This window comes from Heptranchias perlo, chromosome 9 (assembly GCF_035084215.1).
Source record: "Heptranchias perlo isolate sHepPer1 chromosome 9, sHepPer1.hap1, whole genome shotgun sequence".
Lineage (NCBI taxonomy): Eukaryota > Metazoa > Chordata > Chondrichthyes > Hexanchiformes > Hexanchidae > Heptranchias > Heptranchias perlo.
In genome coordinates, this window is record NC_090333.1 from 26,885,743 (window position 1) to 26,911,619 (window position 25,877).

General features: G+C 41.4%; 1 protein-coding gene across 1 annotated transcript; it reads right to left on the reverse strand.

The window, feature by feature from the left end:
• Positions 1-4,012: 4,012 nt before the first annotated feature.
• Positions 4,013-16,932, reverse strand: ttc22 (tetratricopeptide repeat domain 22). The gene is made up of 7 exons (XM_067989683.1): positions 16,297-16,932; positions 15,126-15,181; positions 11,855-11,970; positions 9,956-10,074; positions 7,477-7,638; positions 6,193-6,345; positions 4,013-5,585 (listed from the first exon to the last, which is right to left on the reverse strand). Exons 1-7 carry the CDS (start codon positions 16,861-16,863, stop codon positions 5,088-5,090), a joined length of 1,671 nt encoding a protein of 556 aa, XP_067845784.1. The 5' UTR covers positions 16,864-16,932; the 3' UTR covers positions 4,013-5,087.
• Positions 16,933-25,877: the final 8,945 nt, after the last annotated feature.

A 25,877-nucleotide genomic window follows, 5' to 3' on the forward strand; every position in this document is an offset into this window, starting at 1 on the left:
ATTAAGGCCAGGAAGGAAGTACAGAACAAATGTTATTTAGTCAAGGGAAGGGCAGATGGTACATTGCAGTCTTGAAAGGAAATAATCAATTGCCAAAGCTACTGATTTGTTTTTATTTGTTCTTGGGATGTGGGCAATACTGGCAAGGTAGTATTTGTTACCCCATCTTTATCCTCCACAATATTTTCCTATCTTTGTCTCCATTGCTCTCCTCTAAGTCAGGTTAGACATATAGATAACAGCAAGTTCAGGTAAAGAGAATGAGTGCATGTGTTAGATCCTGTTTAATATCATAAGAATCTACTTTTTTTGGTGGGAGAGAACATTAGCTGTCCTGGTCACTTTATGTTGGTTACTGCTTGGTGGGAGCTGCATGTCTACAAAGCACACACATAATTGGAGTAGATTTTATGAATTGGCACTCCCATCACAGGACTTTACACAACAGGAGCCCATAGTGGGAATTTGGGCACAGAAGTTAGCATGTCCCACGTGATTTTCCATCAATTAATTTTAATGAATGGAAAGTTGTGTGGGGCACCCTGACCTCCATGCCCAAATTCCCAGTCTGTGTTCCCATTGCACAAACCTTTAGGCAGATAGCATTAATTGGAAAAATTCTACCCATTATCAGGACCATGACTCCAAGATCAATGGCTCATATCTATGCAAATAGTGTGAAACTGGGTTATTTTACTTCTCATGTCTTTATATTTAAGGAAATACATAAGACTGAGGTCAGATATGTGGATTGGAAGTTCCCTCGCCTTGCAACAAGAATGAGTTCCTACAGATGGCAGAGTAATTAATATTGATACCAGGCCGTGATCTTTACACATTTAGAGTCTATTCTATATGTTATTCTACTAGGCCTTTGAGGGATCACTAGCTACGATGGTCGTCAGGGGACCCTGTTTATGACAACACGTTTTCTTCTAGAAATAGATGAAGGGCTTGAAACAGGTTTCTGGGGGTTGGGGGGGGGGGGGGAAAGAGAGAAAGTGGGGGGGGGGGGGGAGCTGGTACCTTTGAAGTCTATTCCTGATTGGCAGGTCTGTAGAAAGAAGCTGCCTGAATAAGTTTGGCAGTTTTTTTTCTTGCTGTACTGTTATAAAGGCAGAGCTTAATGAAGGACTTCATGAATTGTTTTCCTCATGTAAAAGCTTTTCATCAATGTCCTGCCCTCCAAACTACAGGGAACTAATATAGCTTTGGTATTTTTATTGTTTTAAAATGAGTTTGAAGTACAGATGAGAAATCAAGTATTCTTTTACTTTTTTCAAATCTGTTGTGTTGTTGATTCTTTTTCATAATATTTCTTAATAAATACAATTAGTATTTTTCAACCTGAAAAACACATTTTGTCATAGCATTATTTTTCTGTCATTCAAAGAGAGACGTGTATGATGGTTCTTGCCTATTTTTTGTTCTTACCTCATCTGTAAAACAGTTCATTGTTCACCCTGTTGCCTGCGATCACAGATTACTTTGTGCATAAGGTAATGTATCAATTCAGGGCTTAACTATGATAGGGAAAGATACAAAGAGTCACAAAACAGATAGTAAGAGCTACAAAAAGAGTGTATGAAAAGAAACTTGCAAGGGATATCAAAACCAATACGAAGAACTTTTATAGTTACATTAGGAAAAAGTGGGTGGTCAGGAGCAGTATCGGCCCCTTAAAAACTGAAAGTGAGGATATTGCCATTGACAATGGGGAAATGGCAGACATATTGAACAATTACTTTGCGTCAGTATTTACAGTAGAAAAAGAGGATAGCATGCCGGAAATACCAAGAAAACTAATATTGAATTGGGGGCAGGGACTCGATAAAATTAACATAAGTAAAGAAACAGTAATGAAGAAAATAATAGCACTAAAGAGTGACAAATCCCCAGGACCAGATGGTTTCCATCCCAGGGTTTTAAAGGAAGTAGGTGAGCACATTGCAGATGCCCTAACTATAATCTTTCAAAGTTCTCTAGATTCAGGAACTGTCCCTCTAGATTGGAAAATTGCACATGTCACTCCGCTTTTTAAGAAAGGAGAGGGAGGGAAACCAGGGAATTATAGACCAGTTAGCCTAACATCTGTTGTGGGGAAAATGCTGGAGTCTATAGTTAAGGATAGGGTGACTGAACACCTTGAGAATTTTCAGTTAATCAGAGAGAGCCAGCATGGATTTGTGAAAGGTAGGTCATGCCTGACAAACCTGATTGAATTTTTTGAAGAGGTGACTAAAGTAGTGAACAGGGGAATGTCAATGGATGTTAATTATATGGACCTCCAGAAGGCATTTGATAAAGTCCCACCTAAGAGGCTGTTAGCTAAGATAGAAGCCCATGGAATGGAGGGAAAAGTACAGACTTGGTTAGGAAGTTGGCTGAGTGAAAGGCGAGAGAGAGTAGGGATAATGGGTAGGTACTCACATTGGCAGGATGTGACTAGTGGAGTCCCGCAGGGATCGGTCTTGGGGCCTCAATTATTCACAATATTTATTAATGACTTAAATATGAGACTTTCTATGCCTTCATCTAAGTTTGCCGATGACACAAAGATTGGTGGCATTGTAAGCAGTGTAGATGAAAACATAAAATTACAAAGGGATATTGATAGATAAGGTGAATGGGCAAAACTGTGGCAAATGGAATTCAATGTGGACAAATGTGAGGTCATCCACTGTGGATCAAAAAAGGATAGAAAAGGGTACTTTCTAAATGGTAAAAAGTTAAAAACAGTGGCTGTCCAAAGGGACTTAGGTGTACAGGTACATAGATCATTGAAGTGTCATGAACAGGTGCAGAAAATAATCAATAAGGCTAATGGAATGCTGGCCTTTATATCCAGAGGACTAGAGTACAAGGGGGCAGAAGTTATGCTGCAGCTATACAAAACCCTGGTTAGACCGCACCGGGAGTACTGAGAGCAGTTCTGGGCACCGCACCTTCGGAAGGACATATTGGCCTTGGAGGGAGTGCAGCGTAGATTTACTAGAATGATACCCGGACTTCAAGGGTTAAGTTTTGAGAAGAGATTACACAAATTGGGGTTGTATTCTCTAGAGTTTCGAAGGTTTAGGGGTGATCTGCTCAAAGTTTAAGATATTAAGGGGAACAGATTGGGTGGATAGAGGGAAACTATTTCTGCTGGTTGGGGATTCTAGGAGTAGGGGACACAGTCTAAAAATTAGAGCCAGACCTTTCAGGAGTGAGATTAGAAAACATTTCTACATACAAAGGGTGGTAGAAGTTTGGAACTCTCTTCCGCAAACGGCAATTGATACTAGCTCAATTGCTAAATGTAAATCTGAGATAGATAGCTTTTTGGCAACCAAAGGTATTAAGGGATATGGGCCAAAGGCAGGTATATGGAGTTAGATCACAGATCAGCCATGATCTTATCAACGGCGGAGCAGGCACGAGGGGCTGAATGGCCTACTCCTGTTCCTACGTTCCTATGGAAGCTGGTTTTTGTATATGGAGTGCACCTGAATTGTAAGTGGGAATAGATGCTGACTAGGTACTAGACAATCACTTAAAATGTTATTTAAGGCAGATGAGTCTTCAAGCAAATAGCTGCAAGTTTTGAGGCGCAGTGGCCGTCAGTCAATGTTTCCTAACGTGGGCATCACCCTTAGAATTTTCTGACCTTACCATACATTTTGAAAAAGGATTAAAAAGTGAGTCGAGGTCAACAATGCAGCAAAGGCAATGCAGTTGAACTGGTACCAGAAATGGACTTCGATGACCTCCTCCGTGATTTCCGCCATAAAGCTCTGAAGAACCTGACCATTTAAAAGCTAATACATACATTTTTGTGTCATTTATGTATCTGTATTCTTTCATATTTGGTTACACACTTAATATAATTGTATTATTAAAAAGCAGGCAATTTCTATCAGACACATGTACACGTAACCTATGTTTGTGTTTGTAGCATATTTTATAACCATTATTCCTAAAGCAAACTTTTTTGTGAGACAAAATTAAGCAGTTTTGTTTAAGCGTAGTATCTTGTGATATAGTTTGCTTTATTATTAATAGTGTGTAAACGTTCTACGGGGTTCTTTTCTCATGCATTTTATTGCACGCGTTTTAATGGATCTGGGGTGGGGTTGTGTGGGGGAGGGAGCCCCTAATGTTCTTGGTGCTCAGGCCCTGAATGAACAGCACAATTTCAACATACAAGAGTTTAAAAATTAAAAAGAAAAACATTATATGCAAACAATTTCTTACTTTGGTTTCCTGAATCATTCATGACACTAGCACAGCAACAAATGGAATGGATTTTACTTTAGGATCGACACGAGTCCAAACTGTCAAGTTCTGAGACAAAGCATATCTTGTTCAGTTCCTTCTGTAGTTTGGAGTGTCTGACTCACACTGCCAGACACCATTGTATGGTGACATTGATGACATCTAGTGGTAAAGTCAAGTGTTACAACAGAATGCTTGTTCATTAGCAGGGGGTTTCCTCCAAGCAAAGAATTCAATGATTATGAATGCCACTTCAATCTGGCAGATTTTTTACCTCATTGTAAATTGTGCAAGAAAACTCCACACTGCACCGGGTCAAGAAAATGACCCATCACCACCTTCTCAAGGCAACTAGGAATTGGCAATAAATGGGGCCTTGCACACTTCACTCACATCCCAAATAACCTGGCCATTGGTCCAGCTGATACTCTAAAGAAGTAGGCTATCTAAGTCTTATTGTTCACTCCTAGACAACAACATAGTCTAAGAAATAGCAATCATGCACATTATACAGTTAAAAGATGCTTGAGAGTGTGCAAGGGTGAACAAATCACTTTGAAAAAAAAGTATCTTCCAACTGAATTTTGCTTTACACCAAATACATGTTTTGCAGTTCAGTCAACAGAAAGGCAAAATGATTGTAAAAACATGAGATTGGATTACAATTTGGCCTCAGACCAGCTGACCATTGTTCAATCTGAAGATACACTAAGAGTTACAAAAGGCAAGGTTTGTTGACAATGAGTCTTTCTGTTTCAAGTACTATCATTTATATGGACAAGTAGGGAGATTCTTCGCACAACTCACTGCTTACCTGACCTCTTGCTAATTCAGGTATGTTCAGGGTTCATCGTCTCTAACAGTAACTTTACTAATTGCAGCTTCCCAGCTACGATCATAGCTCTGGAGAGTTGTAAAATCTTTGGCATATGGTTTCGACAAACTGAACGCAGTTCCTGTCTGACACTCTCCATTTGATACTTTGCCTCAGCCTTTTCCACCCATACTTCTACCTCATGGATAACCATCTCCATACTGGATTTTCCCTGGTTGAACAGTGACAGCAGCGTCTCCATGAGGCAGCGGAAGCTCTCAGAGTACTGGGATCCTACATCATCGAGTTCAATTGCCTGCTTGAAGCACTCAACTGCATTGTGTTCCTCACCTATAACCTGTAAACACTTCCCTCTCAGGAGCTGGATCTCAGGCAGGGTGTCCCCCAAGTCATACTCCATGGCTTTGGCGAAGAAAACCAAAGCACTGTTCAGTGCACTTTCATCCACTACTTGGAGTTCCTGCACGGCATCAACACCCATGTAGTAACAGACCTGTTGACAATACAGAATTAGGTTACTATTCAATAAAGAACAATGAAATATACAGAGATTAGTGGATGAGTGGGAGCGCATTACAAGACTGCATTCAAATCTAAGATTCAAGAGAAGGTCATAATCCACAAGAGCAAAGCTTCAACAGTTTGTTAGTAATCAATTTAATGTACAGTGAATTGCAGGTATAATCTGCCTACTATGCATTAAATATAACAACATATTGAACCACAGTATTTCCAGCAGTGGCCATTTTCAAAACTATTTTCTATGATTACTTTATGGTTTCTCAACATCAGCCTCATAAGCACCAAGTTTAACCAAACCCTCCAGACAGGAACAGAGCAGGTTCAGGTTGGACACCCATTTTACAGCCCACCCAATTTTACACTCCGTTGACTTCAAAACAGACACCTGACCCGAACTTGCACCGTTCTTGCTGGACAGGTTAGGTTAAAATCAGGGCTATCGAGCTACTGAAATCAGGGCTACTGAATGAAAAGCTTACCTGACCACCACATTATGGCTGTCTACTGCTTGTGATGTGTTCGTACTGTTGGCTGAAAGAACATTTACACTTCACAAAGCCCATTCACTCAGTACTCACCTGTCCCATATCCAGGTACATTTTTAGGCAGGGGCACACAGGCAGTATGAAATCCAAATCTGCTTTTGCTTTAGTTAGTAGCTGCCTGTCTGGCACTCCACCCTGACCCATCTTGACACGCTTAAGATCTCGAATGTACAGTTTTATATAAATCTGGGGGAAGGAATATGACAAATAAATGTCAACTGGGTGGTCAATTGAGTAAGAGTACTATCTTTTCACCTGAGATTGGATTTAAGTCCTCCTCGCGCCAAGTCCTGCTCACCCATCGCTCCTGTCTTTGCTGATCTACATTGGCTTCCAGTCCCCCAAAGCCTACAATTTAAAATTCTCATCCTTGTGTTTAAATCCCTTCATGGCCTTGCTCCCTATCTCTAACCTCCTCCAGCTCTATAACCCCCTCTTCCAAGCTTCTGTTCATCTCACTCGAGTACCCCTCCTCCTTTTGCCCCAGCATTGGCAGCCGTGCCTTCAGCCGTCTATGTCCCACATTTTAGAATTCCCTCCTTAAACCCTTCTGCCTCTCCACCTGTAGGACTCTCCTTAAAACCCACCTCTTTCACCAAGTGTTTGGCTACCCCTTCTAAAATCTTCTCTTTTGTCTTGATGTCCACTTTTCTCTGACTACACCTTTGTGAAGCACCTGCGGATGTTTTTTTATGTTAAAGGAGCTGTATAAATACAAATTGTTGTCATTGATAATAAATCCAGCCTAGGCTTAAAATCCCCTCTCACTATTGCCTATAAATGTGCTATGAACTTAAGCAGTTTCATCCTGGGACTATATTTTCTTCCAATTGCTAATTTTAGTGGAAATCACCACTTCAAATTTGTCTACTTTTTTACTAGAATAAGAGAATTGAGAAAAATCCCCCCCACCCCCACCCAGTTCTTAGTAGGTGTGGTGCACCTCCCAGCCTCCCCCGACAGAATGATCAAAGCAGGGAACTTGACATGCAGAGGGTAAATCTACATCCTACCATTCCTGACACAGTCCATCGCATTTCCGCATGTCAGAGCTGCCTTCAATAGCACTAACATTCATTTGCCTCCGAAAGTAGAAGAGAAGTCCTTTGAGCTCATGCAGTTCCCCTATCAGGGTCCTTTCTCAGGGCCGGTAGAGACCATTCATTCTACTTCTGCTGTTCAGCTGTACCTCGAGACAGGCAGCAGAGCACCCTACCCACAGACAGACACACACTCACACGTACAATCACACATCCACATGCACACAAACAGCTTTTACATTGTTGATGGTGACAACTAACGTTTGGAGTGAAATACCTTCGCCCTAGTGCAATAAGCTTGCCAGTTTGTTCCTGGGTCCGGAAGAATATTCAAGGCCATGTTGCAGATACCAATTGCCATGTCTTGTTTTCCAAGGAAGTGAAAAACCTTAGCAAGTTGATTCAAGATGAATGGATCGGTTTTTGCAGTTTCAATAGCCTGGAAAATGAAGAGGGGAAAAGAAAATTAAATTTGTACGTTTTAAGAGCTATTAAATAGTTACTTTCCATCTGTCTTTAAACTGGAAGATGATGGCAAACCACTCAAGTCAGATATCAGATTTTCAGCAACAGCAGAAGATAAGTGATGCCGTTTGTAAATAAGAAAGGATATATCTATAATATATTAAATTTACTATGTATGTCAAACATTTCTTATTTAGGCAGCACCATTAAGTCATGCCTCTGGGTGGCATCTCAACAGGATTTTCCCCATCATAAAGCTACCTGTCACATAGTCATCCCTGTAGATGCACATTCCTACCATTAGATAGTGTTTCTTAAGCCTCAGAAGTTGCAGATCCCTATACTTATACCTACAGCATCACTAATGCACTCTGAGGTAAATTTGTTTCGTCCTGAATTTCAGTGAGCACCGCCATGGGAGATCCACGTATGATTATAAAAAGCTTACATGTTCTTAAAACAGACAAAGGGGGTAATTTTAACCCTTAAGCATGGGTGGGTTGGGGGCAGGTGGGAAGGTAAAAATTGTAAAACCTGATCCCAACCCACCCACTTCCGTTGGCGGGTCAAGGGGCCGGCGACCAATCCGCTCTCAGGAGGCGGGTCGGTCAGTAAAATCTTTAAAGGAGGCTGCGGACCTCAATTTTAATAGTTTTTTATTTTTAACTCCTGGGGGCCGGGATTCCCGGGCCTTCTGATTCTTGCCACGTAAGAGGAGGTACGATGGCTCAGTTCAACAGCGAAGTGCCTTTATTGCACTGCTTGTGGGCCAGGAGGAGCAGGAGCGTTTCCTCCAGGCCTAACAAACCTACCTGCTGCAATCCCATACATGCAATCGGCCGAACCCCCCCACCTCCCATATCCGTCCCCAACCCACCCCACGATCTCCGAACCACCCTGCCGACGACCGACCAACCAACCAACCACCACCCTCCCCCCCCACCCAATGTCCCACTTACTTGGTATCTACTCCCCGGCTTCTTTCCCGTCCAAACAGGCAGCCAGACTGTCTATCATGCTGCCTGTCGGGCGGGAAACCTGCTGAAAAAAATTTTAAAACGTTGTGACGTCAAAATCGTTAGGACGTCCGGGAAAGCCGTACTTCCGGGTCTCCCGTCCAGAAATCCACCCCCCTGCTCTCTTCATGGCCCCAAGTAAATATCAGGGCCAAAGTATCTGGTCCAGATAATTTATACCTATGAATCTTACAAAAGATGAGGGCTTATTCTAACATTTTTATAAATTTGCTAAACCGGAAGAGATTCCTGAGGATTGGAAAATACCTAACTTCATTACATTATTTAAAAGGGAGTCAAGAAACACACCTGGAAACTATAGACTTAAATTTAACATTTGTGGTAAGGAAAGTCTTTGAATTTTTTTTTCAAAGATCAAGTTGCTGAATATTTAACAAATATATAACTTGTTAAAAGGACAGTTCAGAAAATAGAGGTCTTGTTTAACCAATCTGATGCAGTTTTTCAAAAACATTACTGACATGGCGGAATGGGGAAATACAGTTGACTTATACATTTGGATTTTCAGAAAGCTTTTGAGAAGATCCAAGATAGGAGTATAATAACTAATGTAAAGCATCACAAAATAGGATGTAAAATATTACGCTGGATAAAAAAAGTGGATTAAAAATAGGAAACAAACATTAGCCATAGATAAGAACTTTTAAGGCTGGAAAGATATTACAAGTAGAGTAACTCAGTATAAGCATATTGTAAACATGAAAATGGGAGGCAGGGCAAGTAATGAGGAACGATATAACCAAATTGAGAAGGATTTAGATCTTTTTGTAATTAAGCTAATAGATGGCAGGTACAATTCAGCAGGTGTGCCAAATAATTACTACGGGTGCAAGGAACCAAATGGGCAATAGGGAGAATTTTCTTTTATGTACCTCAGGCAGATGGAGACAGAAAATTGGGTGAGGAAACATTCTGCGCAGAGTTCTCGGAGGGTTGGAAGGCTGGTGGAGGTTACAGAGATAGGAAGGGGCCGGGCCATGGAGGAATATGATGATCATTATTCCTGAGGTGACGATCCACATTTAACTCATCTACCTGATCTATTTTGTTACCCATAACTAGATCTAGCAATGCCTCGCCCCTTGTAGGCATATGAATATTCTGCATACATATTAGGAATTGTATTTCCTTTTCTCTGTTTACTCCCTCCCTGTCCCAATCAATAAGTGGGTAATTAAAATCTCCTGGAACAATAATTTTATTATTCCTAGCCCTGATCGGTCTACAAATTTGCTAAATGTAACGAGGCCTCACCTGTCCATAACAGTCGAGTGGATCAGTCCCAGAATAGCCACAATCATGAACTGCCATTGGAGTATTGGGGAAAGAGTCCTTCCGTTCCAGCATCATCCCCAAATAACACCAGGCAAGAGCTGGCAAAGAGAAAACAAAATATACACACAGATAATGGCGAATGGCTGCTAATCATTGAAGATCATAGCTATAGAGTGGAAAATATTTATCTAGCTTTACAAATGTTGTTACACAGTCCACAGTTATTCAAATAATTTTACAAATAGTTATGCATAAGTTATATTTTTAAAATAGTTATGCATTTGCACATTATAAATGCACTTATACAATATACAGATCATGAATCCAGTTGGAGAGGATTATAAATGGACTATAGTTAGATCCATAAGCTGCTTATTTAAACAAACAACTCAGTATGGAGTCTCCCAGCGGGCTCAGTTCCTGGAATAGCCAAGAACACGCCCCAAAAACTCTAGCCCTGATTTTAACCCAGGGCACGAATCGGGCAGAATCCTAGGCGGGTGGCAAACCGTCCTGACCTCAGCAGTGAGAGGCCTGGGCGATTTTAATTGCCCAGGCCTCTGCATGACCCCAGTCGGTCGCCCACCCAAAATTGCGGGAAGTGGCATTTGGCCGGCAAGAGGGAGCAGAACGTTTGGTGGGCAGCAGGAGGCCATCACCGGTGACCAAAGAAACGGTCCCCGGCACTCAGGTAAGTCACGGGGAGGGAGTTTCTGGAGGGCCTTATGATTGGGAAGGGGGCAGCAGGAGAGGCCTAAATTTCCCTTGTGGGGCTCAGATGAACTTCTGGTCCTCCTGGCTGTACAAGGACAGTAAAAAAAGTTTTAAAATGTACCTGCTTCGGCCTCTTCTGGCCTGGACTCTTCTTCTCGCTAGGTTGACCTGACAGAAAAGCCAAAACCGCTCCCAAAACCCACCACAAAGGCCACCAGTTAAAATAGCAGTCGGGCCCCGATGACGTCACCGGAGCCTGATCTGCATATTGAAAGAAGGACTTTGCCGGTTTCTGGTGGGTGTCCTTCCCGCCTACTCAGAAGAGCAAGTTAAATTATAAAAGTAAAGGCAAGGAGTGGGACGCAGGTGGGTAACTCTCCTGGGCTATTTTAACTACCTGCCTGGTTTCTGCCGGGCATGTAGGGTTAAAATTGCCCCTTCTGTTTTTACATTTTAACATTGGCCCACAGGGAAAGGTTTAAGCTGAAGTAGATGCTTTATCTGCTATAACAGAAACTGTTTTATTACAACATTTCACCGCTGTTCCATCTCCTGGCCTAACCAGCTACAGATCTGACAGATGAACAGGATGAGATGCATCAATGTGACACAGAAAAATGTAAATAAACAGAAGTAACATTTAAAGAGCTTCATAATAGCAATGTTTTGTGCTGTTTCCCCACATTTATTAGAAGCAGTCCCAATACAGAAAATAAACGTCTGTACACAGAGACTGCGATATGGGATTGATCTGATCCTCCATTTTTATTTCTTTATTTGCTCGTATTTTTTTAATGGATTTTACTCCCCTCTTTATGTGTCTGCCAGACCACGTACAGCTTTCCAACTGAGAGGACAGGTCGACTGCCTGCTACCAGAATTTTGCCAGTGCTACTCTTAAGACGACCACTAGGAAATGCACATGTGCAACGTGCGAGAGGAAAGGAAGAGAAGGATGGTGCCTCACACTCTGGTTTCTCTTCTCTCTCTTCCCTGTTAGGAACAATACAGACCTCCTTTCTGTCCGTCCCCAATGGCATGGCTGAAATAGGGAATTCATTACTTTTTAAAAAAAAATCACAAAGCTACAAATTGCAGCTGTTTCTCAGAACAATAACCTTCAATTGACAATTAAAAAGAGAGGTTCACCACCTCTTACACTACCTCTATATTGAGCACGGTCAGACTTGAGAACCTCCCGCAGCAACACTAATGATCTGTTGAAAGACAGCAGTCTCTTAGGAGCAGGGGCGTCCTTGTTCATTAACATTCCATCCAGTCTACCGGAGGATAAGGAAGAAGAGGAAGAGTTGAGTATTTTGACCTTGGATTAAATAAAACTACTTTAAATTTGAGTATAAGCATCGCCTATGTAGCAACTCATACTTTTAAAACTAAAGAGCCTGCAACAAAAACTCCACTGGGCCAATTTGAACAATCCAACTTGCCAGTTACTGCCATACACTCACGCAATTCACAGTAATATTGTTAACAACAGCAGCAGCAACAACTTGCCTTTATAGAGCACCTTTAATATAAAGAAATGTTCCAAGAAGCTTTAGAAATAGACATGAGGACATGGATGCCCAACCAGTGAAAGAGTAAATGACAAAGTTTAGTCAAAGAGATGGATTTTGAGAAGTTTTTTAAAAGGTGGAGAGGCAGAGAGGTTTAGAAAGGGAGTTCCAGAAAGTAGGACTGAGGTAGTTGAAAGTTCTGCTGCCAATGGTGAAGCAAAGGAAAGGGAGGATACACAGAAGGCTGGAGTCAGAGGAATGAATGTTCAGGAGAGAATATAGGAGTGAAGGAGTTTGTACAGATAGGGCAGGGTTAGGCTATGGAGATGAGGACAAGGATTTTAAATTTAATGCTTTGGGGGACAGAAAGCTACCAATGTAGGTCAGCAAGGATGTGGGTAATGGGTGAGCAGGATTAATGTTCCTAAGTTGCTGCCTCTGCACACTCAAGTAGACAGAGAGCCCTGCCCTGACTGCTGACTTCTCCCCAACCATCTGACACATCAGCCAGTCCAGTGCAGTACAGGCAATTACAGCTGACATATTACATAGAATTTACAGCACATAAACAGGCCATTTGGCCCAATAGGTCTATGTCAGTGTTTATGCTCTACACGAGCCTCCTCCCACCTTTCTTCATCTCACCCTATTAACATATCTTTCTATTCCTTTCTCCCTCATGTACTTATCTACTTATCTACTTATCTACTTATCTAGGCTATTTGCCTCAACCACTCCTTGTGGAAGCAAGTTCCACATTCTCACCATTCTCTGGGTAAAGAAGTTTCTCCTGAATTCCCTATTGGATTTATTAGTGACTATCTTATAAATATGGCCCCTAGTTTTGGACTCCCCAACAAATGGAAACATCTTCTCGATGTCTCCCCTGCTGAATTCCTTCATAATTTTAAAGACTATCAGGTCACCCCTCAGTCTTCTCTTTTTTTAAAAAAGAGAAAAGAGCCCCAGCCTATACAGCCCCATGCCCAAGTGACTGTGTGCAAAGTCAGAAACAAAGTGAAAAGTCAGCATTGTCCTCCTACAAAATTCTTCTTCACAAATGCCAGTGCAGAGTTGGGACTGAAAGCTATGCTGGAGGCTGGTAGTGAACCTGAGGGAATCAGCAGGTGACTGTTGAGCAACTTGATAACAGATCTCAGATTGGCAGGTGCATTGCACCATCAAATTTATTAGAAGAGAAACTGTTTCCCCAGCTCTCCCTAAGTTGGTTCATCAGTGTTCCAATGAGGGTTGTTGAACATCAGAAGTTGTTGCACAGCTAGGCTTTCTGATTTTCAGATTTTAGTTTTTCCTGAATTTGGGCCATAATAATCAGGTGAAATCAGCTGCAAGCAAATTAGTGCTTTATCAGGTCAAAAATGTTCAATCAGAAAACTTTAAATCAATAAAACAACTTCAGAAGAGACAAATAAAATACTGGAGTAAGAAATATTTACAACTAGCTTCACAAAGTGTCATGCTAAAGCAGTTGGCATGTATCATAACTACACACCTCCCCTCTCAGGAAACATCTTTGGTTGTTTATACATGATGCAGGTACACTCTATGTTGATGTTGCCCTTCAATATGGTAAGAAGGTGAAGTGCTCCCTGCTCTTATATAACTATTCCCCACACCCTGAAACCTAAAGAGGCCATATTCATCACATCAATACTGTAACATGCTGCCGTTGACATTTCTGGGCTTTACCTAGTTTAACACTAGTTTTAGAATTCAGCCTTCCAGGCTTAATTCCAGTGTCAGCAGGTTTAAGTATATTGAGGTTTTTTTTAAAACTGAGGGTGGGGTATGTCTTAGGATAGTAAAGGGAATTTATCAGATTTTTTTTAAGTGAGAGACCTAGAGTATATAGTTAGGGATGTGATGGTATATTAATATTATGAGGAATGTGGTATATTACAGAGTGGAATATATTAGTATGAGGAATGTAGCATATATTATGAGGAATGTGGCATATTACAGAGTGGAATATATTAGTATGAGGAATGTAGCATATATTATGAGGAATGTGGCATATTACAGAGTGGAATATATTAGTATGAGGAATGTGGTATATTACAGAGTGGAATATATTAATAGTATGAGGAACGTGGTATATTAGAGTGGAATATATTAATAGTATGAGGAACGTGGTATATTAGAGTGGAATATATTAATAGTATGAGGAACGTGGTATATTAGAGTGGAATATATTAATAGTATGAGGAACGTGGTATATTAGAGTGGAATATATTAATAGTATGAGGAACGTGGTATATTAGAGTGGAATATATTAATAGTATGAGGAACGTGGTATATTAGAGTGGAATATATTAATAGTATGAGGAACGTGGTATATTAGAGTGGAATATATTAATAGTATGAGGAACGTGGTATATTAGAGTGGAATATATTAATAGTATGAGGAATGTGGTATATTAGAGTGGAATATATTAATAGTATGAGGAATGTGGTATTTTACAGAGTGGAATATATCAATATTATGAATGGTTACTGTGTTTCAAAGCAAAGGGAACTTAAGCACCATTCTTATTTTTGTTAATACATACAATGGTCCCACGCAAATTAAACTGCAATTGGAGAAAATTCTAAATTAATGTCTGACTTGGCACTGTGTTTCCTCTAGCAGAATTATTTGTATCTTGACACAACAAAAACAACACTGATCGCTGGATCTAAATGGAGGGTACGTGACAAGTCTGTACTGGATACAGTTATACGTAAGGAATAAGCTGCCTGAGCGACACACAGCTACCTGCTCACAGGCCTCTTAGGAAAGTGAGAATCCATTGGGAACCCACTGTGTTGTGCAATAATACTGAGGTACTCTTCAGGTGAGATATTTTTGTCATTCATGCTGACTGATCTGGTGCAGATATTATAACAGTTTCTCTCACCTAATAAACATGGTAGCCATTGTAAAATACCAGCTCCTTTTTTCTTCTGAGGTTACCTGCAATAATAAAGAAATAAAATACATTATTTCAAAATGGAAACTCAATTAAAAGTGCATTATCATTTTTAAATATACACATGATAGGTTAGGTTTATAATGTTGGTTCTGCCTCATTAGACAATTGAAAGAGCTTTCTTTTGTTCATCAAAATACTGCAACACTGACATCTGAGTGGGCTCCCTCCCAATTCTCTGGGGCCACTCTCACAGACCGCCTAAAGGCCATTAATAGAGCAGCATTGTTAGAAACCTGGGACCAAGTAACCTGTCCACTCTTTTCTGTTTTGTGTGTGGCACAAGAATGAATGAATTTCCTTTAATAAATCATAAAAAAATAGAATCATACAGCACAGAAGGAGGCCATTCGGCCCATTGTACCTGCTCTTTGAAAGAGCTATCCAATTAGTCCCACTCCCCTGCTCTTTCTCCATAGTCCTGCAAATTTTTCCTTTTTAAGTATATATCCAATTCCCTTTTGAAAGCTTCCAACTCACCTTTAGTTCTGAAGAGATATTTGCAATTTTAAATAGCATTTACTTATTTCATTACTTAGTTTATTATTCTGTATCAAATAGAATCGACGAAGGGTTTGTGACAACACAAAACCTTAATCTTCTGCACGTGACACTTTACCTTAAAAACAGGTTGGAAGATTTAAAAAAACAATGTTTCAAACAAAGAGATGGGGAGGGGCTCATTATGCCAACCCTTTCTTTGATGGACTCATCCTTATGTAATGACCACTCAGAGGACACCGATTTAAGGTAATTGGCAAAATAACCAGAGGCTACAGAATGAAAAAAAAACGTTTATGCAGTGAGTTGTTACCATCTGGAATGCACTGCCTGAAAGGGTGGTAGAAGCAAATTCAATAGTAACTTTCAAATGGGAATTGGATAAATACGTGAAAGGGGAAAAAAAATTGCAGGGCTACAAGGAAAGAGCCGGGAGGGAGGGAGGGAGGGGGGGGGAGTGGGACTAATCGGATAGGTCTTCCCCCAAGAGCCGGCACAGGCACGATGGGCCGAATGGCCTCCTCCTGCGCTGTATGATTCTATGAAACGAAAGCACGACCTGCAGAGACCTCCTACCAGGACCACCCTCTTGTCACACCTTATTCTTGCCGTACAGCAAGGCTTTGTCGTAGAGCCCGATGGCCGTGCTCAGCTTCTCGGCGTGATCCTCCTCGCTCTGTACCCCCACGTCGAAGGCGCTGGCGTAGCCGTGTTCGGCCAAGCACCTGGCGGCGCGGAGCCAGCGCAGGGACTCGTCCTCCCCCTGCCCGGCGCCCGGCTTCAGCCCCATCAGCTGGGACAGCCGCTCCACGCACTCGGCCGCCTGCCCCTCCTTCTCTAGCCGGTCGTACACGTAGCCCAGGTTGGCCCAGGCGTTGAGGTTGCCCGGCTCCTCCTGGCAGATGCTCGAGAAGATCTCCTCGGCCGCCTGATATTCGTCCAGGTGGAAGGCGAAGACGCCCAGCAGGTTGCGCACGGCGAAGGGCTGAGCCCCGCTCTCCGCCTCCAGCTGCAGGCTGTCCCGCTTCAGCTTGGTATCTCTCCGGCGCAGCCTCTCGGGTTGGTGAGGCTCGAAGTTTAAATTCAATTCCAGGTGGAAGTGTCCGGGAATGTAATCCATCTCCTGAATAATCTCCTCGATGTCCCGATCCGGCTCTTCCCCCATCTTTTATTACACAATAAAATCTCTCATCTGGTTTTATTTTTTTATGACCAAATGTCAATCTCTTGGTACTGCTGTCCTTTCTAGTGGGTGGGGTTTGACAAGGGTGCGACTGCAAACAACCAAACTTCTCCTATTTATTCCAAGGCAATTTACATTGTAACTTTGTCCGCCCATCCATCTACATCTACCTATCATGTACTGGCATTTTTCGACATGGGTATAATGTAAATCAGGTACAGGAGAACTGGGGCATCCCGTCCCTGCAACCCAAATTCTTTTTTATGTTTGATGTTTTATTTTGGAGTAGATGCTATGTTTTGTGACATGCAATGATACTTCATCTGCGAGAACAGCCAGCGTTTCCCTCTTTGACGACTGTGCTGCCCTATGTATGGCTGTGATGTGGAGATGTCGGTGATGGACTGGGGTGGACAAATGTAAGGAATCTTACAACACCAGGTTATAGTCCAACAATTTTATTTTAAAATCACAAGTTTTCGGAGATTATCTCCTTCGTCAGGCTGGCAATTTTTCCACCTGCCTGACAGTTGTACTGCTGACCTCAAGGAGTTTCTTGGGAACAGACAAATTTAAATATTTTTTGACATGCTCCTGGCACGCTTCATGTCACAGAATGTTTCTGACATCCAGTATCGTTTGGGTGGTAATGATAGGAAATGTGACATAAGAGTTTACTCTGTCATGCCTGCCTTAATTGGTTACACCATTCCACGCTTCTGCCATCTCGTGGAAGTGATGCCAGAAGATTGCTCCGGGAGCAGATAGCGGCAGAAATCTGCTGGGACAGGTCCCTGCTAGAGTTGCCAACTCTGGTTGGACATATTCCGGGAGGTTTCATCACATGGAATGTGATAAAGGCTTTAAGGGTTAAGCTACTCAACCCATTAACTCTGGAGTGAGCAGCTTGCCCACAATTTGCCGCCAGTGGAAAATAATGACCGGGTAGCTTGCTTCGGTCAAATGAATGGCTGGCAGCAGTTACATGGATAGCTGGATACGGTAACATGGATACCCGGTTGCAGTTACACAGATAAGTGGTTGAGCTGATTACTTGCATAAGTCAGCGACCCCCTACAGTAACTGTTAACAGTTCCTCCTGATCCAAAAGTGATCTATATCTTGGTTGAGCGCACCTTGGGTTGTGGAAGAATCATTTGTTGAACATATTGCCATCCTAGTGACCAAGTGGCTGTACAGCCCCCAATGTTTAGACAAACCCCCTCCCCTTCACCAGTCTTTCCTCCAGGCTTGCTCGCAGCAGTGTCCGGGAGATTAATCTTTAATTCTTATGGGCTCCAGGAAATTCTGGGAGAGTTCACAACCTTAATCTCCACCCAATTTGTCACCACCATTGTCCTGGTTACACCGGAAGTGGAAAATCAACCCAATACATCCCACTAAGCCAGAACAAAAACTATATTGATGAATCATGTACATTGTGGTAATCTATTATTAATAATATACTTGTTTCTTGTGACACAATTATACCTTTTTCAGCCTATAAATTACTATTTGTGATAATATAATATTCCTATTTAACCTATTTATTTTAAACATGTAAAATTTCTATTAAAATAGCAGGTAAAGGAACATTAGATGAACACTTCAAATGTTCATCTGCTAATATTGCCAATGGCAATTTCTAGATTTTGGGCTCAAAGTAGATCACTGATAATATAATTGTGTAGTGTAAAAATACCTCTTCATTGCAATAACTGTCACACAGTCTTATAATTTTTCTCATTAGATCACTATTCATAATCATCTTGACCTTGTGTGATTTGCCATCTTGTGCACTACACTCCTGGATCTGTCTCACTAACTTATATGTTTAGTTTGAGATTGTGTCTTTCTAAAGTATTTTTCTCTCCTATCCTCATCGATACTCAATAGTTTTTTTTTAAATGCATGTAAAACTGAAATTTTTGTAATGCAGATTCCATGAAAATTATTAATCGAACCAGATTTAAAATACGATGAAAAGAGCTCGAAAAGCTGTTCTGGATGAATTGAGGTTTTAAACTTAAAATTATAAACAGTTCAATTATATTTTAATGCAGCAATGTTTTTATGAAAGAAACTCAAGGTATAAAGCCTTTTTCTGGAGTATTTATTTAAAGAGGAAAGGCATTCATCTGAATAGTCACATATTCATAAGTGTTATAGAGGGAGCTGCCTATACACTCACTGGTGCCTTATATTTTAAAACTGCTGGTCACAGACAGTCTGGAAACATATGGTTTGTATAGGATTCTCTTTTCAGCGACATTGTGAAAATGCACTCCAATGAATTGGAAGTGGTCCACACAGTGCTTTATCCCCCATTCATCTTTTCTAACTTTATATCATTTAGAATTGTGTGGCAAGTCAGAGGAGTACACTTCCCCTTTAAGAGCCAATTTATTCTCACACAATTACCGTCATCCAAAAAAACTTATAAACATTGTTCTTTCCTCAGATGTGGAACACCCTCTGTAACCTAAAGAGATCTTTGCACTTTGATGCCTTGGTATTTGCCTCAGTATGATCCACAGTCACATAGTAAGAGATTTTGTTATTGGCCATGTCTCCATTATGAGCTGACAGGTTCTAATTGGCCATAAGACTCATGTTAATCACTTTCTCTTTTTCTTAATTACTTTCTAGCTTTTAACTTCAGGTTCCACACGTACGCTGATGACTCCCAGCTCTACCTCACTATCACCTCTCTTGACCCCTCCACTGTCTTTGATACGGCACACTGCTTATCTGACATCTAGTAATGGATGAGCAGAAAAGGAGCATACAGGGTAAGAAAAGGCAAAAAAGGAAAGCTTATGTCAGACACCAAGAACTCAATATTACAGAAAGCCTAGAGGAGTATAGAAAGTGCAGGGGTGAAATTAAAAAGGAAATTAGGAAAGCAAAGAGAGGGCACGAAAAAATATTGACAAGTAAAATCAAGGAAAACCCAAAGATGTTTTATAAATACATTAAGAGCAAGAGGAAAAAGAAGGGCCTATTAGAGACCAAAAAGGTAACCGATGTATGGAGGCGGAAGATGTTGTTATGGTTCTTAATGAATACTTTGTGTCTGTCTTCATAAAAGAGAGGGATGATGCAGACATTGTAGTTAATGAGGAGTGTGAAATATTGGATGGGATAAACATAGTGAGAGAGGAAGTATTAAGGGAATTAGCATCTTTGAAAGTAGATAAATCACTAGGCCCGGTTGAAATGTATCCCAGGCTGTTAAAAGAAGCAAGGGAGGAAATAGCTGACACTCTGACCATCATTTTCCAATCCTGCCTGGATGCAGGCATGATGCCAGGGGATTGGAGGACTGCTAATGTTGTACCGTTGTTTAAAAAGAGAGAGAGGGATAGACTGAGTAATTACAGGCCAGTCAGTCTAACCTCGGTGATGGGCAAATTATTGGAATCAATTCTGAAGGACAGGATAAACTGTCACTTAGAAAGGCACAGACTAATCAAGAACAGTCAGCACGGATTTGTTAAAGGAAGGTCGTGTCTGACTAACTTGATTGAATTTTTTGAGGAGGTAACAAAGAGGGTCGATGAGGGTAGTACATTTGATGTAGTCTACATGGATTTTAGCAAGGATTTTAACAAGGTCCCGCATGGCAGACTGGTCAAAAAAGTAGAAGCCCATGGGATCCAAGGGAGAGTGGCAAGTTGGATCCAAAATTAGCTCAGTGGCAGGAAGCAAAGCATAATGGTCGACGGGTGTTTTTGTGACTGGAAGGCTGTTTCAGGTGGGCAGAAAAGTGGCAAATGGAATTCAGTCTGGAGAAGCATGAGGTAATGCATTTGGGGAGGGCAAACAAGGCAAGGGAATACACAATAAATAGGAGGATACTGAGAGGTGTAGAGGAAGTGAGGGAACTTGGAGTGCATGTCCACAGATCCCTGAAGGTAGCAGGACAGGTAGATAAGGTGGTTAAGAAGGCATACAGAATACTTTCCTTTATTAGCCAAAGCATAAAATATAAGCGCAGGGAGGTTATGCTGGAACTGTATAAAACATTAGTTAGGTCACAGCTTGAGTACTGCGTACAGTTCTGGTCACCACATTGCAGGAAGGATGTAATTGCACTAGAGAGGGTACAGAGGAGATTTACGAGGATGTTGCCAGGACTGGAGAATTTTAGCTAAGCGGAAAGATTGGATAGGCTGAGGTTGTTTTCTTTGGAACAGAGGAGGCTGAGGGGTGATTTAATTGAGGTGTACAAAATTATGAGGGGCCTAGATAGAGTGGATAGGAAGGACCTATTTCCCTTAGCAGAGAGGTCAATGACCAGGGAGCATAGATTTAAAGTGATTGATAGAAGGCTTAGAGGGGAGCTGAGGAAATTTTTTTTCACCCAGAAAGTGGTGGGAGTCTGGAACTCACTGCCTGAAAGGGCGTAGAGGCAGAAACCCTCATCACATTTAAAAAGTACCTGGATACGCACCTGAAGCGCCATATACTACAAGGCTACGGACCAAGTGCTGGAAAGTGGGATTAGACTGGGTGGCTCATTTTCGACCGGCGCGGACACGATGGGCCAAATGGCCTCCTTCTGTGCTGTAAGTTTTTTACAGATATATGATTTCTGTGATGATTCCTCCAACTAAATTTTGGGAAGACTGAAGCCATTGTCTTTGGTCCGCACCACAAACTCTGTTCCCTAGCCACCGACTCCATCCCTCTCCCTGGCTGTTGAATGAGGCTGAACCAAGCTGTTTGCAACCTTGGCGTCCTATTTGACCCTGAGTTGAACTTCCAACCCATATTCTCTCCATCACCAAGACCGCCTACTTCCACCTCCGTAACATCGCCCATCTCCGCCCCTGCCTCAGCTCATCTGCTGCTGAATCCCTCATCCATGCCTTTGTTACCTCTAGACTTCACTATTCTAATGCTCTCCTGGCTGGCCTCCCTTCTTCCACCCTCCATAAACTTGACCTCATCCAAAACTCTGCTGTCCATATCTTATCTCGCACCAAGTCCCGTTCACCCATCACCACTGTGCTTGCTGGCCTACATTGCCTCTTGGTCTGGAAATGCCTCGATTTTAAAATTCTCATCCTTGTTTTCAAATCCCTCCATGGCCTCGCCCCTCCCTGTTACTTCCTCCATCCCTACAACCCTCCGAGATCTCTGCGCTCCTCCAATTCTGGCCTCTTGTGCATCCCTGATTTTAATTGTTCCATCATCGGCAGCCATACCTTCAGCTACCTAGGCTCCATGCACTGGAATTCCCTCCCTAAACCTCTCTGCCTCCCTACTTCTCTCTCCTCCTTTAAAATGCTCCTTAAAACCTATCTTTTTGGCCAAGCTTTTAGTCACCTGTCCTAATATTTCCTTATGTGGATCGGTGTCAAATTTTGTTTGATATTCGCTCCTGTGAAGTGCCTTGGGATGTTTAACTACATTAAAGGCGCTATAGAAATGTAAGTTGTTGTTGTTAAGAAAAGCAATTCATCAGCTGCACTCTGCTAATATCTTTTTCTGTCCTTTGCTGCACAGCCTGAACTACGATAGCAAACTTTTCTGATGATCTGTGAACATTTTTCCTGTCTAATCTGCCTGTCTCCTACTGCGATCTGCTGAAGGTGGAGCAGAATTCTCTCCGGTTGACGAAGCAGTGATGCTCACTGGGGCACTCTTTCTCAAATCTTATCTGCATTCACTTTGTTTGAACAACACACAGTGAATTCAATAATCGGACCCTAGCCACAAAGCTTATCGGTCAGGGATGGACAGGCAGACTGGCTGTCAACAGAGATGTTAGTCACACATGTCTTTCTGCTACATCTGTGTGTCACCAACACATTCCATGCTAGGCCTTGATTCTGTTAGATGCATTGAGAGGGTTCTATGAGAATGGAGCGTTGCCACCCAATCTCAGCCCTGGTTGGCCGGAGCCACTCATTGATGCGAACCACCTGTTCTTGTAAGTGGTATTCTCTTTGGGATGGGGGAGGGACCCTTGTGATAAGATTGGTCTTCACTTAATCCTCCCATTATTGGTCTGTACAAAATAGGGTATCTAATCGCTCTGTAATCTGACCTGGAAATGATTGATCCTGAATGCCCAAATTGGGAAAGTGTTCAATTATCAAACACCTACATTCCTCACCTTGACGAGCACAAACATTTAACCCACAAAAGGATATTAAGTGAGGCAATAGAGCACTTGGTACATACTGCAATTGGAAATAAAATAAATGCACATGTTTCTGCATATGTGCACAAATGTCTTCCTCACAATGAGGGAGCAGTGATGGGAGTGGAGATTTTCCACCACATTGGGTGAGTGATAGGAAACACTGTGGGTACTCAGAAGAAAATGATGTGGCGATAGGTCTCTCCACTTGGAGAGGGTGGGAAAGGCATAACTATCAATACATTACAACAACACAATATAATCTTCATTGCTGTATACACGCCTTGCCAGACAAGGTCCACGCAACAATGTTCTCTTTTACTTGAGGAATCTGTTATCAGAACTGCTCAACCTTTATTGAATGTTATACATCAATCAAGTGCTTAAAAATCTATGCAATGTGGGTGTGTTTGGCAGCTATTGCTAAGGTGTTGCTTCACATTCTTTTAGGACTGGATCTAATTTGAAAAATGTGACAGAGCATGTCCTTCCTGTATCACAAGAACATCAACCTACTGGAAGTGAACTTGCCTGTCAGTCTTAAGGCAGATGCAGGAGTCCTAAATCTACTCAATGCAGAAAGGAAATATATTATTAGTACAATTAATGTTGATAGTTTCAATCAATGTCACAGTCCAATATTCAATTTTTAAAAAAGCATGGAATTAAATATACTCTGTTGATTACAATGAGAATAATGTCAAATAGAGAATAGCAGATGCCAAAGAGGGAATTAGAAGACAATAATGGACACCTAGGAGGGACTTACAAGAGAGTACTCTAATGGACATTTGCAAAATTACACTGAACATAACGACAGTAAGGAAGGAATTGCTTCAAAACAGTTGTTTAGGACAAAGTTACATACAGGATAATGGATATCTAGAATAGTTACATAAATAATAATGGAAATGAAGGAGGAAACTATACAGCAAATAATAGATTATTAGGTTAGCAGAGAACTACGTAGAGAATTATTGATGGCTGGGTGTGAGTAATAAGAAAACAATTTATCAAATGGTTCAGATTATATCAGGTTTACAGATATCCTTTGAGTTAAATACAGCTTGAAGTTTACCTCCTCTCTTTTATGGTGAGATTCTGATAGCTACAGGTCAGTATCCCTACTGCTAGCCATATTAAAAGTCATGGAAACAATAATGACAAATAAGTTATTGTAACATAGAATGGTTACAGCACAGAAGGAGGCCATTCAGCCCATCGAGCCCATGCCAGCTCTTAGTAAGAGCAATCTAGTTAGTCTCATTCTCCCGCTCTTACTCATGAGGAGGAAGGCTTGGCAACAGCCATATCAATCATAATAGTCTCATCATTCTTTAGAGTAAATAGTTGACTTGTGATGTTTAATCTCATGGCCTATGAATGAAATAATTATTTCAATGGTAGCACAAAGCTAGAGGGGCTTTAACATGCCAACCTCAGTAAGAACCTGGCCTTTTGTGGTAAATCTGGTGATGGATGTACTTCATTAAATTCATTATTACACCCTTCAGTGGATCAGATTAACTGGTCATCCAAATCATTGCATGGACAAAGGGAATGCAATGGTTGCTGCATATGTGGATTTTCAGAAAAGGTGCCACATGAAACAATTGCTCGGTATGAGTTTGACTCAGGAGGTAGGAATCGCACCTCTGAAATTGTGTGTTTAATCTCGACTGACACTCAGTGCAGTACTAAGGGAGTGCCATATTGTTCCAGGAGCCATCTTTTGGATGAGACATTGAAAGAGACCCATCTGCCTATTCAGGTGGACGTAAAAGATTTGTGACATTATTCAAAAATGAACAGGGAGTTTTCCTGATGTCCCAGTCAACTCCCTCCCTTAACAAATACCACCAAAAACAGATCATCTAGTCATGCATTCATTTGCTGTTCATGGAACCTTGCTGTATACAATTTAGTTGCTATGTGCAAATTGGCTGCTGCGTTTACCTACATAAGAACCTCCAAAATAATCTATTGACAATGAGGGTTTTTGGGATGTCCAGAGGATGTGACAAGGCACTAAATAAATGCAATTTTTAAAATGAAAATGAAGACACGTTGTATTAAAGCATGAATAGAGAGACTGTTAGAAAGCAAAAAGGAGTGGTAAAATGGATGTTTTTTGGATTGGTGGGATGCGGGTAATGGTGTACCCCAGGAATCTGTGCTGGGACCTTTAGTTTTCCCTTTATATAAATTATTTGGATATAGGAACAAGAGGGATATCATTGAAGTTTACTGATGTTAGCAAATTAGGGACATGGCAAACCTTTTGAAGGAGAGTTCATAAGTTCTCTTTAAAAGAGGTTTATTATGTTGTTTGGGAAAGAATTTAAATGTTATAGGAAGCAAACAAGGGAGTGCCATTAGATATACACTTATCTGGGGAAGGATGATATTATTTTGGTTTTGTCTTGGGATGACAGTGACAGCCCGAAACCACTTGCACTCAATCACCTGGTTTAAATTACAGTGAAATAGGGATTCCCCCCTCTGTGTAATAGGGAAAACTGTAACTGGATACGGCATACTTCGTTTTAAGACTATCTATTATTTATTAGAAAGATTTTTACTGCCTTTAGCTTATCATCGCTCTTCCACGAATAGTAAGATGCCAGTTTACTGTCTGACGCCATGAGTATTAGAAGTGACACTACAGTTCGTTATTATTTTATAAATTGCCTGATTGCCATTGTGCGCCCTGATAATGAGCGTTCCCCGGTTGCTAGGAGCCGTCGCGCAGCGGGTGGTTGTTCAATGTCAACCTGAAATTAACCAGCAGCTCATTGCAACTCAATAGAGCTGCCAACATCGGACGTGCGCTGATCACTCA

Bases quoted from the DNA above. Each gene is read 5' to 3' on its own strand.
- ttc22 (XM_067989683.1), bottom strand. From the start codon at position 16,863: ATGGGGGAAGAGCCGGATCGGGACATCGAGGAGATTATTCAGGAGATG. The intron at 15,182-16,296 runs GTGTGACAAGAG...TTATTATTGCAG, and splicing joins TGCTGTACGGCAAGAATAAG to GTAACCTCAGAAGAAAAAAG. The intron at 5,586-6,192 runs GTGAGTACTGAG...TATTGTCAACAG, and splicing joins TGTACCTGGATATGGGACAG to GTCTGTTACTACATGGGTGT.